The following is a 15512-nucleotide window of genomic DNA, read 5'->3' as shown; positions in this document are numbered from 1 at the left end:
TTATTTCCTGCTTGTGTCTGTGTGACACTGAGTGAGTCACTTAACCTTGGTAAACAGTTGCAATGTACTTTAAACAAGTATTTCACCTTGGACAAAGATTTTAACCAAATATAGAAAAAACAATAGTCTTCATCTTTTTTCATAGCAATTCCCATTTTCATATGGGATCTCTATTTTTTGTGCCTAGACTTCTCCAATAGAGGTTTCAGCTTTTTTTTTTTTTACAGCAGAGTGCCTTCAGTAAAAGAACAAAAAGGAAACCAGTAGAAAAATAATTAGTCATTACAAATGGAATCTTCATAAGTGTTTGCAAACATAAACAACAACACGTTCATCAAAGAGTTGCAAATTATTCTAAGTAACTTTATTGCATGACAAAGGGATGGCTATTTAAAGGTAGTTATTTTTTTTTTTTGTAAGCTACACAAAGACACTAGTATTGTACAAACAGAGAAAAGAAATCAATGCTTAATTTATGTTTGTCTTGTCATATCTGATGGTTCTTCATGCAGAATCCAATAGCTGATGAGTTCATTATTAACAAGGACGTGATTTTCACTCTAAAAGAAAACAAAATATTTTAAAAATAAAAATGCACAAATTGGCAAGTGACATAAAACAAATTCACTTACTGTAAAGTTGTACCAATCAATATGAAAAAAACATTGAATGCTAATTGGTGACATGAGACTGTAATAGGTGCTGCTGCCACCATCTAGGGTTATGATCCCATGCTAAGAATGAGTTTAGAATGAAATTATCTTAAAGTTAGCTTATTTTACATTTTTTTCCACCTTGTTTTTCTGCACTTTTCAAATTTCTCCCATATTCCATGGATAGTGACCTACGGTTAATGCCCAAATGTGTGTTCTTTGTGAGGTACCAGCAAGGCCTTCTTAAATCAAATCTTGGACAGGCTTGAATTCCACTGACTCCAGAGGGCATAATGTGATAGGGAGAAATGAATGGTTCTCGACAAACCTTTCTAAATAAATATTATTGTACTGATATATGCAATATAATAGGTACAATTTGGCAAAGTTTATCAAATTTATGCAAATCAGTGAGCAATGAACAGCCCCAGTATTAGGACCTAGAGTTATAAAATTTCAGGTTTTGCAAAAAAAACAAATTAGCAGTTTATTCATTCAAGGTGTAAGTCTGTTGCTGATCAAACTTACATTTCAGATAGCAGAAAAGGCTACCACAGACATTATATAATTGGTGTGTTGCTATGGTGTCTGTATAGTGGCAATGCAATGTAAAGTTAGTGAAAACTCTAAGGATGTACCACAAACCTCCATCTTCTTTCGATTAGTGTCATAGTAAACTGGAGCTAATTCTGGAGTCTTCAGGCAGAATTCAAGAATCTGTCCAAGATGGGACATATGTGAACGCAGCCACACACCTTCACCGTAGCATTTTATAAATGGCCTTGTCTTTTTGTCTTGGAAATGACATGCCATCTTGATATAGAATACTGGAGACCACCGAACTAAGGCTGCCATACGTGGAGCCATTATTGAGCAAGGAAGTCAAGCTTTGAATTGAGGCAGTTTTACAAGTGATATGAGGTTACAGTGAATATCCTGTATGACCCTAGATATAACTCATATTAATAATAAAATTGGTTCCCAATATTAAGTATTATTAAACTGAAACATGAGATAATGCTAATGTGTACTACCGCTACTGCTGCTACATATAGAAGATACACTGGTACTGTTTAACCTATTTAAGTGGTTACAAAGTGGAATTATGTTATTTCATAAAGGAAACAATTCATCCATTTTCCAACATGAGTATTGAGCTTAGAGCCTCACTAGACAGAGGGTATACCAGTAACAATAAGTCCAAAGTGGAACCAAACCCATAAGCTAACAATTCATCATAGGACATATTAATGCACAGATCTACATGAGTTAATTTAGGATCTTCAATCAACCCAATGTGGACATCTTTGGGATGTGGGAGGTAATCCCACACAGACACGTGCAGAACATGCAAACTCCACATTGGTAGGGCCCAGCTGGGATACAGACCCCAGACTCAGGGTTCTGTGAGGCAGCAGCACTAACCACCATTTCACTACAGTCAACGTTTTTTTTTTTAATTATGTTTGTTCTTAGACATCGCTAAGATTAAAAACAGCTTACATTTACTGTATAACTGTTTGGCTGAGTATTAGTTGTATTCTTTCTCATTTCAACTCTTTAAAAAGTATTATGCGATTAATAAGGATGTGGATAAACCAAACAGATCCAACTTAAAGGCTGTCACACTAAGCATCAGTTCAAATGTAAGATCTGATAATGTTAGTCCTACTGCTCTACTCTAGCAGCCTCTGCCATTTTCACCAATGCTTGCACACATGTCCTACCCAGAGGGTGGTTAGGGACTTTCACTCAACATCTTTGGTACAAAACTCATTATAATGCAAACTCAGATGCCACTTCCCTAACCTTGGATTTAACTAATTGTACATATTTTTAGTTTATGTGCAAGATACCGATCTTCTTCAGAAATTTTTCAGGCCCCTTCCCTTTTTTCACATTTTTTTATGTTGCAGCACTGGGCTAAAATAATTTTTTAACTCGCCAGACTATACTCAGTATGCCAGAATGACAAAGCAATAACAGGATTTTAGAAAAGTTTGCAAATTTATTAAAAATAAAAAATGCAGTATCACAGCAACACAAATTTGAAGTCTGACTCAGGTGCGTCCCAGCTTATTGATCACCACAGAGTTTGAATCTGTGGTCATTTCAATTTATTTGACCTAATTAGTAAAGGCAAATACCTGTTTATAGAAGGTCCCACAGCTGAGCAAAAACCAAATCATGACGTCAGAAGAATTACCTGCAAAGCTTAGTAACAGCTTTGTGTCAAGGCACAGATCTGGGGAAGTCTACAGAGTCATCGCTGCAGCATTGAAGATTCTCAAGAGCACAATGGCCTATAAAATTCTTAACTGCAGTTAATTTGAAACAGCCAAGACTCTTAATGGAGCTGGCTGCCTGGCTAAAATGAGCAATTGTGGAAGAAGAGCAATGATAACAGAGGTGACTGAGAAATCCAATGATTTGGTTTCAATTATAATCATCGCATCTGAAGTAAATCAGGCACCACATCACCTGTGCAATACCATACCATCAGTGAAGCATGGTGGTGACAGCATCATGCTGTGGGTTTGTTTTTTGGCGACTGGGATTTGGAGACTAGACAGGGTTGAGGGAAAGCTGAATGGAACAAAGTACAGAGGTATACATAATAAAAACCTTGGTCCGGAGGTCTCTGGACCTCAAACTGGGTTGAAGGTTCACTTTCCAACAGGACTATGACCCTAAACACATGAATGGTTTTGGAACAACTCTGAATGTCCTTGAGTGGCCCAGCCATAGTTCAGACTTTAGAGACCTGTAAAAAGATGCTCACTGTTGGCCTCCTTCCAACTTGACTGAGCTTTAGAGGATCTACAGAGAAAATCCCAAAATTCAGGTGCATGAAGCTTGCCACGACATACCCAGGAAGACTCCAAGCTGTAATCATTGCCAAGGGTACTTCAACTGAGTACTGAGTAAACGGTTTGAATATTTGGATCAATGGAAAAGTGCAGTTTTTTTATTTTTAATAAATTTGCAAAAATGTCTAAAATCTTTTTTTTCACTTTAGCATTCTGGAGGATTGAGTGTTGCTTGATGAGGAAAAAATGAATTTATATGATTTTGCTTTATAGCAAAATATGCAAAAAAGTAAAGGGGTCTGAATACTTTCTGAAGGCTCTGGAAAGTAAAAAAAGTAGTGCAGGGATATCAGTAACAATTACCTGTTTTAAAAATCACACATCTCCTTTACGAATCCGAACTTCTCGAGCCATTCTGCAGTTCTCGAAGAAACCACAACAGCAAGTCATCAAGGCATCATTGCATATTGTCCCCTGTAATTGATAAAAGAGAACATGTAATGAAAATGTGCAGAGACTAGTTATACTTTATCAACACAATTTTGCATAGAGCAATAAAAAAAAAGTTGTAATTAGTGGGTGCCATTTTCTAGTTTGATCTAAGGCCTAGGTCTTATTGTACAAAACAGGCACTTGGGCCAAACTGCACATTAATAGTTAGGATAATTTTCTGATGTACACATTATTGATCTATTTGATCACTGACTCTGTATGTAGATGGAAAGTGTTCTTGTGTAGTAAGCACTGGACATACTCAGGACAGTGTTTTAGATACTGTACATCCAACTAAACATTCAGGTTTAATCATGAAATATTTGGATTAGTGTAACCTCACATCTTTAGGAATGTGAATTCTATTCTGTGCAAAGTCACTGTATGTTTCCATATTCTCTTATCTATGTCAGTTTCCTTCAACATCAGAAAGTCAGATCTGAAAGGCTTAGCTGGGAACTCAAAATTAGTGTGATACAGGTTGCCCATCCAGATCCTACTCAGTGCTCCTGGAACAGTCTGCATTTGGCAACTTCAAAGAAACTTCACTGCTGTTTTCTTGTCCAGACAGATGTCAACCCTGCACACGAGTCTCATTGTGTCCACTTTTTATCATGATCTAATTGTTATGGTCACTACAAAAAAGTTCATTACAGAAGGTGAGGTTGGCGGTGCAAAATGAGCAGTAAAGTGACCACCACATTCATGAAACTGCTGTACCAGTTCATTTATCAATCCTCCTGTCTTCACTGTTCCACTCATAGTGAGCAAAAACCCTGAAGTATCTGAATTTCTCTACCTGGGGAAGCCACCCAATCCATAACCGTGGAGAACACGACATTCTTTTTTTGGGAGAGTCCAATGACCTTGGATTTGGAAGTGTTCATACTCATTTCAACTGCATTAGACCTAGCTATGAAATGTTCCTCTGGATATGAGAGTCTGATGAAGCTAATAGGATAACATCATCTCAAAGTAGCAGAAATGCAACCCCTAGGACCTTGAACTGGATATCATCCAAACCTTAGTTGTTCCTTGATGTCCTGTACACAAAAATCAAAAAAGGGAAGAGGAGACAAGGTGCACATTTGGAGTAGTCCAACACTCATGCCAAATTTATTAACCCAAGTCTGTCTCCAAAAATAAAAAAAGCCAAAAGGCACAAAATAATAACTCTAGAAGTCCATCATCTTGTAGAACCTTCAACAAGGAAACATGGATGCATGGTCACATACTTTTTCCTAGTCCAGGGGTCCTCAATCCCAGTCCTGGAGAGCCGCAGTGGCTGCAGGTTTTTGTTCTGACCTGGTTGCTTAATTAGAAAGCAATTCTTGCCAATAAAGCACTAACAAGCTATGAAATTAAATTAACTCTGCTATGTCAGGTCATTCTCATATCCTAGATTTTCTTTCCCTTTCTATCAGCCAAATGATTTGAAGGCTAAAATGGACGAGTAATTCTCAGTCCTTCACTTTTTTCTCTTCATTTTTCTTCCAAGTATTTAATTAAACCCAATAGTGCAGATAAATACACACAGGTGTAAATGTAAATAAGCTAAATGGAGAAATGCTGCTCTCTCTTGTCATTTGCATGTTATTGATAATAAGGAGCAATTAAAATAGCTGTTTAAGACAAAATTAAGCAATAAGGGCTCAAAATCACTAAAGTGAAGCAGAAGTGTTACTTTAACAATAAGTGCTTTTTATTAAGCAACTGGGTTGGAGCAAAAACCTGCAGCCACTGCAGCTCTCCAGGACCGTGATTGAGGACCCCTGTCCTAGTCCAAAAAGAACATTTAAGCATGATTGGCAAACCCTCATGATCCCTGAAGTATTCAAGAAAGGAGGAAGAGTTTGTTCAGTGTTCTGTAAATAGGATAGAACCCACATTTTGGCATTTGAATCAGAGGTTCCACGATAATACGGAGTCTCTCTTTCAGTTCTCCAGCCTCATCTTTCCAGGAAAAATGAGTGAGGAGTGCAGTCCTGTGTCTGAGTCACATTCTCTTGCCACCCTTTTAATAAAGGAATTCCTCAATCTTGTCTGTCAGTTACAGTCAGCTAGCTACACCTTTTACATAACTTTTCAAGGCACAAGTTAGCCGAAAACCTCCACTATATTCACTGTTTTGAGCATTTCTGGTCTAATTCCACTTACCACTGCAGTTGAACAGCTATGGAGTTTTTTAATCACCCCAGCAATCTCAGCCACAGAGAAGGGCCCAACCTTAATCAATGCGTATGGCACTGTCTCCTCAAAGAATGGATACCTCTAGGTTTAGGAGTTCCTCAAAATGCTCTTTCCACTTCTTCTTGCAGCTGAGGCTGTTGGTTTACCTCACTTCTTTCCACACTTTCACAATTTCCTTCTTACAAAACTTTCAGCTCTGTTTCCTAACTAAACAACATTATCCCACTTGTTCTTCTTACTCAACAGCTTCTGCATGTTCTTCTTCCACAATTTCCCACTTATACTGCACTCACACACAATGTTTTTCATGTTTTTCAAAGAAATTACACCCACTACATCGAGTTTTCTTTTTCTATCTGCTTTGCGATTTCAGACTTTTTTCAGTTTCCTCCATCAGTGTTTACCTTTCTTGAATTCTCTTGTCTTCTTCTGCCTTTACAACTGCTATCTAGCATGTTATGTGTTACAACACCAAATTGTTAAGCATGTGTCCTGATTGCATTCTCCATGGGGCTGATAACACTCTCAAGACTGGTCTTCTACTGTATACTAATAGTGTATTTTATTCTGTGCTATTGCTTTCTGCAATCAAGAAAAAGATTTAAGAGTACAAATAAACTTATGTAGAATGTGGGCCAAGGGAATGAGCATAAAGTGACTAATTCAGTTAAACCATTCTCAAATCCAGATTTAAAATAGTTAGCATACATTGAAGAAAGTCCTTAGCAAGTCCACATTTCAACCTAAGGAAATGAGTTAAATCGGTAGTAATGAGAAATGTACAGAATTAAAATGTAAAAAACACAATAAATGATGTAAAATGTTGGAATAAACAGGTTGGTTTCTTCATGAAAGGTCCAAATAACTGACAGTTATGCTATAGTCCATGTCTGCTTAGTGTTATAATCTGAGCTGTCATTAAGTGATCAGGAGAAGAAAAATACTAATGGGAGAATACAGAAGCAAAGTCAGCAACAGGTTAGGTTCAGAGCACTGACTGAAGTCAAAATATTGTTTGCCAAGTGCAACAGCAAGAATAGTGTTCTAAAAGGCAAAGGAAAAGGTCCTGAAACTAATATGTTTTAATTACCCTTAATTATCTAAGAATGAAATGTGTATTTTGAAGCTGTTTTATACACATGGGGCAAAATGACCTAATATGTGAGTTTCACATCACGTGACTGCCAATGGGCATAGCAATAATTAAGAATATGGCTGTGACTTGAACACAAAACTGTAAGAAACAAAAAAACTGGCAATTTATTTTTAATCTCTTTTATTAAAAATGTACAAACATAAAATACACAAAAAATATGTCCTAAGGGTTCATCAACCCAGATCAGAACCACTGGGACCATATAACCATGTCTGTATGATAGGCTAAGCAGCCTGTGCAATGAGTCGTCATTAGATCATTAGAAAAATTTTGACAAGGACAGGCCATTTAGCCCAACAAAGCTCATCAATCCTATCCACCTAGTTTCTCCATAACAATATCAAGTCAAGCTTTGAAGGTCCCTAAAGTTCTATTGTCTACCATACTACTTTGTAACTTATTCCATGTGTCTCTGGTTCTCTGTGTGAAGATAAACTTCCTAATGTTTGTGTGAAATTTACCCTTAACAAATTTACAGCTGTCCCTGTGTTCTTGTTGATTTCATTTTAAAGAAACAAACTCAATCCACTGTACTAACTGCTTTCATAATTTTATAAACTTCAATCAGGTCACCTTTTAATCTGGAATCAGACTAGTCAATCTTCTCTGTATTTTTCTAGTGCTGCTGTGTCTTTTCTGTAGCCCAGAGACGAAAACTGCACAGAGTACTCCAGATGCAGCCTCCCCAGTGCATTATAAAGCTTGAAAATAACATCCTTGGACTTGTACTTTACACATAATGATATATAAACTAACATTCTGTTAGCCTTCTTAATGGCTACTGAACACTGTCTGGAAGTTGATAGTGACAAGTCCTAAGTCCTTCTCATAAGCAATACTTTCAAGTTTCAGATTATACTTTCAAATGTAACATTTTTACTTCCTATGTGTAATACTTTACGTTTACTTATATTAAATTTCATCTGCCACAAATCTGCCCAAGCCTGTATGCTGTCCAAGTCCCTCTGTAATGATTCAGCAGATTCTAGATTATCTGTCAATCCATCTAGCCTGGTATCATCTGCAAACGTACCCAGCATGTTATTTATATTCCTGTCCAAATCATTTATATACAGTATATTAAAAATAGCAACGGCCCTAGCACTAACTCCAGTGGCACACCACTCTTGACACCATCTAATTTTGATAAGGTTCCTTGCACCATAACCCTTTGCTTCTTGTGTTTTAACTAATTCTGCACATCTCTACATACTACGCCCTGAAATCCCACTTCTTTTAGTTTGACACCCAACCTCTCATGTGGGGCCTTATCAAATGCTTTCTAAAAATCAAAATAAATAATATCATATGCTCCTTTCTGATTGTATCATTTTGTTGCTTTCTCATATAATGGAAGCATGTAGAACATGGCCTCCCTCATCTGAACCCATGATGAGTTTTCTCTAAAACTCCTGTTCTTGCCATGTTCTTCTCCTTTATAATTCCTTTCATTAGTTTACCCATGATGCATGTTAAGCTTATTGGCTTATAGTAACTTGGATCTTCCTGATGACCCTAATCGGATAGTATTTGGCATTTTCCAATCCTTCAGAATCTCACATTATGGTGGCTAACACCAGTCAAGCAATGCCAAAATAAAAAAAAAGGATATAAATAAAAGAAAATAAATAAATAGCATATCAAAAGCAAGAATTGTACCAAGTTGGCTGACCCATTTAGCACCTAAAGGACATGTGAAGTAGGAAAGAGGCAAATACTTTACTTTCACAGCAATTTAATTTTCACAGTGTGAAAAAAAATGGAAAAAAAGACCGGGGAAAATAATTTAGCATTATTGACCACATTGGTGGAAGTTAGTGTGAAGGGCACATTATCTGAAATTTCAAGTTACTGGTATGGATATATAATGAAAAAGTCTTTAAGCTACCTATCCTGGGTAACAGAGTATCCCATCCTGACGGCGTCCAGTGCAAGATAAATCCCTAGTCCATTGTAGGGCCCACCACACAAAATCATGCTAGCACAGGGCCAGTTTAAAATCACCAGTTAAAGAGTCTTAATTAACATTGGGGGATTTGGGAGGAAAACTGGAGCTTACAGAGAAAATCCCACACAGACACATGGAGAGTGTGCAAGCTCCACATGGCACTAAACACTGTGCCATTCTTTAATATTGCTTGTTTGGATGTTTAAGATTTCAAATTGCACAAATTACTTATTCTTATGTTTTATACCTGTAATCAAGGCTTTTGTTTATTTATTTTTGTATTAGTGGACAGATTTGTAGCAAATAGAGAAATCAAAGTGGGGGTAACAGAGTGCTGGAAGAAAAAGAGGACAGAAAGCAGTGTGGAGTGAAGGTAGGTTTGGAGTGCATTTCTCCTTATTGATTACCTCAGAATTCCTTTCATACCCTCACAGCAGCACACGCTTGTCTATAATGTGGATATTCTTGCCTCCAGATCCCACATCTTGACCTCTTGCAAGAATTCTTGAGACAAGTGAGATGCTAAGGGATTAGCGATGCATTTAAAGGCTGGTATGACAGGTGCCGTTGGTCAATGCAGTTTTACTTACTGTAGTTCATCTAGCAGGTGAAGTAAGGGGAATTCAGAAGTTAGGTGGAGAGTTATAGTATGAAGGTCTTTTTCATTACCATCTTTAAATGATTAGAATAAATTCTATTTGTTAAGTACTACCATGACTACACTTTCATTGTGATAACAAAAACCACAGGGAGTTTTTGTAGATACTGTATTCTATGCTTTCATGCAAAGGTGCTGGGGCTGAGCTAATTATAATGGTACTGTGGTATGAACCATCAAAGTAAAACATTTAGACTGACATAATGCAGCAGGGTAGAGCATAATCATAAACCTGATCTTGGGAACAAAAAACAGGTTTCTACAGTATTATGTTAATGTCCTAACAGTACCAATTGCATGGAATTTGATTTTGGTAAAAATAACCATCATTCCCTAGCAGCTCTCAAAAACATGCAGTTTAACAAAACAATTAGACATTAATCAAGATGATAAGTTTGTGTTTGTGGCTAACTACCATTGTGAAATATTTCTTCATGAAAGTATATAGCATTTAATTGTTTGTTATGGTCTAACAATTAAGGTGGCACGGCGAGGCGGTGATACTGCTGCTGCCTCACAAGGAGGAGACCGGCATTCAAATGTCTGGTGCTCCATGTGTGGAGTTTGCATTCTAAAGACATGCAGGTAGGTGACTTTATGCTTTTAAATGGGCTCTAGTGTTTGTGTGTGCTTTCACCCTGTGATGGACTCTGCCCAGGGTTTGGTTTTGCCTTGCGACTCTGCCATGGATATGGATGCACAGGTTAAGGAAATGGATGTTCTAACATTTCAGAGAAAATAAAACATATTGATGTCAGAATGAAAAATAGCTAAAATCAAAAATTTCAGTTATGTCTTTTAGTCTTAAAATGAAGCATATTAATACGAGAACAGTGCCTGTATTGTGAATGGTGAGTGGTTGAAGTTTGTTTCACTTGACATAAAAGTCAAGCAGAAAACCACCTGAACCTCACATATAAAGTGCATTGGCCAGTTGTAGGTCAAAGATATTGCGGAATTAAAACAATGGTCATTTTTAGTTTGTGAAGATGAAAGTATGTCTGTAGCCATGCAATACAAGATAGAAAGTGCAACCAACCAATTTTGAGCACAGAATTGAATGTACCATGCCTGCTATTATAATCACCTTTAAATGCTATAAGATACATGAAATTAAAAACATATATAATAATAATAATTCTTTGCAAAAGAAGGGATCTGCACTGGCAATCGGAAGATTGCTGGTTCGAATCCCATAAATGCCAAAAGGGACTCTGCTCTGTTGGGCCCTTGAGCAAGGCCCTTAACCTGCAATTGCTGAGCGCTTTGAGTAGTGAGAAAAGCGCTATATAAATACAAAGAATTATTATTATTAAATGAATATAATGTGCATAAAGTGTAAAAATTCTATCAACAGTAGATATGTTACAATATACAAATAAAGTCCTATAAAGGCCAATAAATATGCACAAATAGTAATTCCTTGTTTTGCAGTTTCATGATTGATTATCTAGCAGCATGAATGAACAGACCTGTATCCCATAGGTCAGCCTCATATGGGTCCGCAAAGCCGCCATGCCTCCCGGCATGAATCCCAGGCAGCAGTTTTCTCCATAAAGGTTTGCAGTATAGCAAGAGAGCGCTATTGGGCAGCATAATCCACACAAACCTATTACAAAAAAACACATACATACAACAATTAAAGCATATAAAGCATATACTTTGTTTTTGCTCATTTTTCCAACACACTTAAATATTACATGCATACACTAAACAAATACATCATGACACTCTATTTAAATGTTATTGTTATATTAAATAAATTTATTTAAATAAATAAATTATATTGTTATTCATCTTGCTTTTTTCCCCCCAATGTTTTTGGACTTAAATTTTAGAATCTGACAAGTTTAGGTCCTACTTGTGTCTTAGGAATGGAGCATAAGCTCCAGTCATGAGTTTCAGCCAGCACAATGCATTACATGGTGTATAGTTAAATACTGAGAACATTTAAGCACATTCTCATAGCATTATCCAGATTAATAGTTTTTTTAAGCAACAATAAATGCGCTAGTAAGGGTCAGTTTCACTGATGGTTATTAAGGGTACATCTGACTGAGTGGAAAAAATGTTTCATATATTGTTAAGTTCACACAACTTATATACATTTCAAGAATGTTATGCTAATTGTAATTCAGATTACGTTAACTAGAGTACATTTATAAATATATAACCAAACATTGCGAAACTAATTACTAATGTAAAAACACAAAAGTGCAATTATTGATGCATATACATGCCCATGCAGCCTTTCGTTTTCTTAACCTGCTTAATACAATACAAAGTGACAGGGAGCTGGAGTCTACCCTGACCTACATTATACCAAGGCAGGAACCTCCGCTCCCACGCATGGGCCACGTTCACAAACATCCACCTTCACTAATATTGAGTCAGCAAGGAATCTATTGTGCTCGTCTTTGGGGTGAGGGAGGAAACCAGCATAACCTGAAAAGATCTTTGAGAAGATTATACAAAGTACACACAGATAGTGGCTGGCCATGAATATCAACCTTGGGTCTTTGGAGCTGTGAGACAGCAGTGCTAACCACCATACTGCCGATCACATTTACACATCAACATTAAGTGAGCTTGTAGTAAATCTGTGCCTGTAGTCAGCTATAGATTACTGCATAAAAAAAGAAGGTTGTTTCTGTAAATTCTAAGTACCCTGTCACACTTTTATTAATCTCAAAAATGAATGTATTCCAAGCCAAAAAGCTCAAAATGCTTGCAAATAACTGCATTGGCTTGACTTGGCCAATCCACTTTGCCATAGGTAATTAGCACATTCTTTACCTTTTTCTAAAAGTAAAGTGAAAAATATTTTAGGGTTATTTGCCTGTTTCTATAATAGCTGTTTTTTTTTCCTTCCGTAGAAGCCATAAAATTCAATGTACTGCCTGATTAACAGCAAGAGTACTCTACCATGACTATTTAGGATGACAGTTTAATACTTACAGACAAAAATATCACTGAAGCAAGAACAAAGCCCCGTACTCCATTGTTCAGTCTGGACATTTGTACCATAGGGTCCTGTAATTGGCTGCTGAGTGACAACAGGGTTCGACATGCCTGAAATTTTAAAAGGCGACCTGTAAAAATAATGGTGCAACACAGCAGAGCAACAGACGAGCCGAATGAGCAAAGCTGAAACTGTTAAAGTTCACGTCTCTTGAAGGCAGGAGTTTGCGGAACTTGCAGTTATGTCTCCAGGAGAAGGAAATTCACAATTCACTTCTGTGTGTTTTAGAAATGCTATTGTTGCTGAAATGTAAAGGTGTTATAAAAAAAAAAGTGCATCTAAGGACTACTGTGACAGTGTTCGCTTCCAAATTGAGAGACACTTGTCTTTTAATCAGAGAGCTCTAAAAAAGGAAATAACGCTGCAAAAAAAAAAAAATCAGCCCCCACAATATTTAGCAATCCGCTGACTGCAATGCACTTCCTCTGGAGCTTGTTGTAAAGGGTCATTGAGTTTGGATCAAAAAGTAGCTGTTAATCTCTCTCTTTCTGCTCTACTTCGATTTTAATAAATTAAATATTTGACAATCGACATGGTAGCACAGCAATTACTTTGCCATATCTTGTCAGTCTTCACATTCGCTTCCAAGTCCAAGCTCAGATTTATTATTATGTGTGCAAAGCACTTTGCACTTGCAAGTCCCACATAGAAATGGCAACAGAAGACATTGATTACAAACACAGGGAGTGTAGCTCCATACATTGAATGCAACTTTAGATGATAACGCAGTAGCCTTTGTGTCTGCATGTGGACTTCAAAGACATTCAGTTAAGCTAATTGCAGTGTCTGAATTGAATTTCTTCCTGGTGGACTGGTGCCACCTCCTTGAACCCATTCATGTCAAGATGGACTGTGCCTGTTTGTGACACTATAGTGGTAGATAGTTTTCTAAAAATGGATGTATGCACTGAATGGTCTCCTTAATGTTTGAACTCAAATGAAAAGATTTCACTTGAAGAAACTCCATTCATCTGTTTTATGAATCTGTCTATCCTGACAGGTAACTCTAGACGAGATGCCAGTCCAGCACTCTTGTATAACATCCTCACTGCATCAGTTAAAAGTCTCAGATTAGCTCAACAGGAATGTCTGTAGCCTGGGGAAGAAAATTGGAAAGTTCTCATGAAAACTCAAGTAGGACATACAAAATCGACTAGACAGTGACCCGGGTCGCAGGAGCTGGGAGTCAGCCAGCTTGCTGCTCCACTTAAGGAAACTGCACTTTCAAATACATAAATAATTCTACTCCACTGAATCATCTTGGGTGGGCAGGTCTTATCACTTCTGCTATCCATTTGTACAATTAATGAGCACAACCACATGTTTTAAGAGAATAAAGTAAGCAGGAAAAACACGAGTGACGCCATATCTGTTACTCAGACACTATCTCTGCTGTGTGAACTAAAAATGAAAATAATGGCATAAGCATAACTGCTGTGGTTATTATCATATGCTGCTGAAACCTGTGGTTTTTGACTGATGGTAAAAACAGCAGTACAAGATTAAACACAATTTCCCTTCTCAAAGAGCTTAATAATGATGTTCTATTTATCTTAGTAGCAACTAGTAGCCAGCACTTTGTTCAAAGCATGGAATCTAGAAACATTTAATTTGTTATACTGAAATACTCTCAAAAAAGCACAGTTTAACATATTTATATATATATACAATACATAGGCGGCACAGTGATCATGCTGTGGATGCTGATGCTTCACAGCTCCTGGAACCGAAATCCAACTGCTGTCCCTAGTCAGGGGACCATGTAGGTTTTATTTTTGTGTCCTTCCACACCTCAAATATGTATGTGTTATAATAACAGGCATCTCTAAACTGGCATGGTGGGACTCAGTGAAGGTCTATATGAGTGAGTGTACTTTGTGATGAAATGATAGCCCATCCACAGCTTTGCTCCCATTCCTCCCAGGACTGGCTTCAGATCCCTGCAACTCTAACTGGGGGGAAAAAAAAGATGCAGAAAATTGCTTTATGGATGGATTCGTGGGTGTATGCATGTGAGGAAATAAAAACTACACCACTACATATAGCCTCTATGGGACAAAGTAAAAAAAAATGAATGGTTATATGAACACTCACAATATAAAAATAAATCTAAATTCTGAAGGATTCGAAACACATGTGTTTTCAGCAGGAAGTACTGTGTAGCAAACATGACGTGGCTCTAGCAGAGTCTCATAGCAGTCAGCTAATGAGGAAGAGGCCTACTACAGTGGACTGTTACACCACAGTGATTGAAGCCAAGAAGAATTAAAAGTCTTGTGTGTTTAAAGGTTCATAAGGCAGCATCCACTTAACTTTACTTAATTCACATTGTGCATTATTGGAGTAGGAATAAACAACTGCAGGACCCTGATAACAGACTCTTAGGGCTTTAAACTATTGAAGCCAATAACAAATGGTGTCATACAGTATCACAAAGTAATAATAAGAAGTATTAATAATAAAATGTACTTACCTGACAAATTTAAACACTTCTGTAAACATGCGGACTGCTATCTTAATGTTGTCTTTATTTTTACAAGATATTACAATTTGTGCGCTAACATTCATTCAGATGAGAGCAAC

At 37.1% G+C, this 15512-nt stretch overlaps 1 protein-coding gene across 1 annotated transcript; it reads right to left on the bottom strand.

The window, feature by feature from the left end:
• Positions 1-342: 342 nt before the first annotated feature.
• On the bottom strand, positions 343-13283 carry LOC120517619 (cornifelin-like). Its single transcript, XM_039740035.1, has 4 exons — positions 12866-13283; positions 11380-11516; positions 3827-3937; positions 343-560 (listed from the first exon to the last, which is right to left on the bottom strand). Exons 1-3 carry the CDS (start codon positions 12975-12977, stop codon positions 3839-3841), a joined length of 348 nt encoding a protein of 115 aa, XP_039595969.1. The 5' UTR covers positions 12978-13283; the 3' UTR covers positions 343-560; positions 3827-3838.
• Between the last annotated feature and the right edge of the window lie 2229 nt (positions 13284-15512).

This window comes from Polypterus senegalus, chromosome 17, assembly GCF_016835505.1.
Source record: "Polypterus senegalus isolate Bchr_013 chromosome 17, ASM1683550v1, whole genome shotgun sequence".
Lineage (NCBI taxonomy): Eukaryota > Metazoa > Chordata > Cladistia > Polypteriformes > Polypteridae > Polypterus > Polypterus senegalus.
The sequence above is the reverse complement of the archived record's forward strand: the minus strand, read 5'-3'. Positions and strand labels throughout refer to the sequence as shown.

Bases quoted from the DNA above. Each gene is read 5' to 3' on its own strand.
- LOC120517619 (XM_039740035.1), bottom strand. From the start codon at position 12,977: ATGTCGAACCCTGTTGTCACTCAGCAGCCAATTACAGGACCCTATGGT. The intron at 11,517-12,865 runs GTAAGTATTAAA...TTTTTGTAATAG, and splicing joins CTTCAGTGATATTTTTGTCT to GTTTGTGTGGATTATGCTGC. The intron at 3,938-11,379 runs GTCTGTTCATTC...TATCAATTACAG, and splicing joins GGCTGACCTATGGGATACAG to GGGACAATATGCAATGATGC.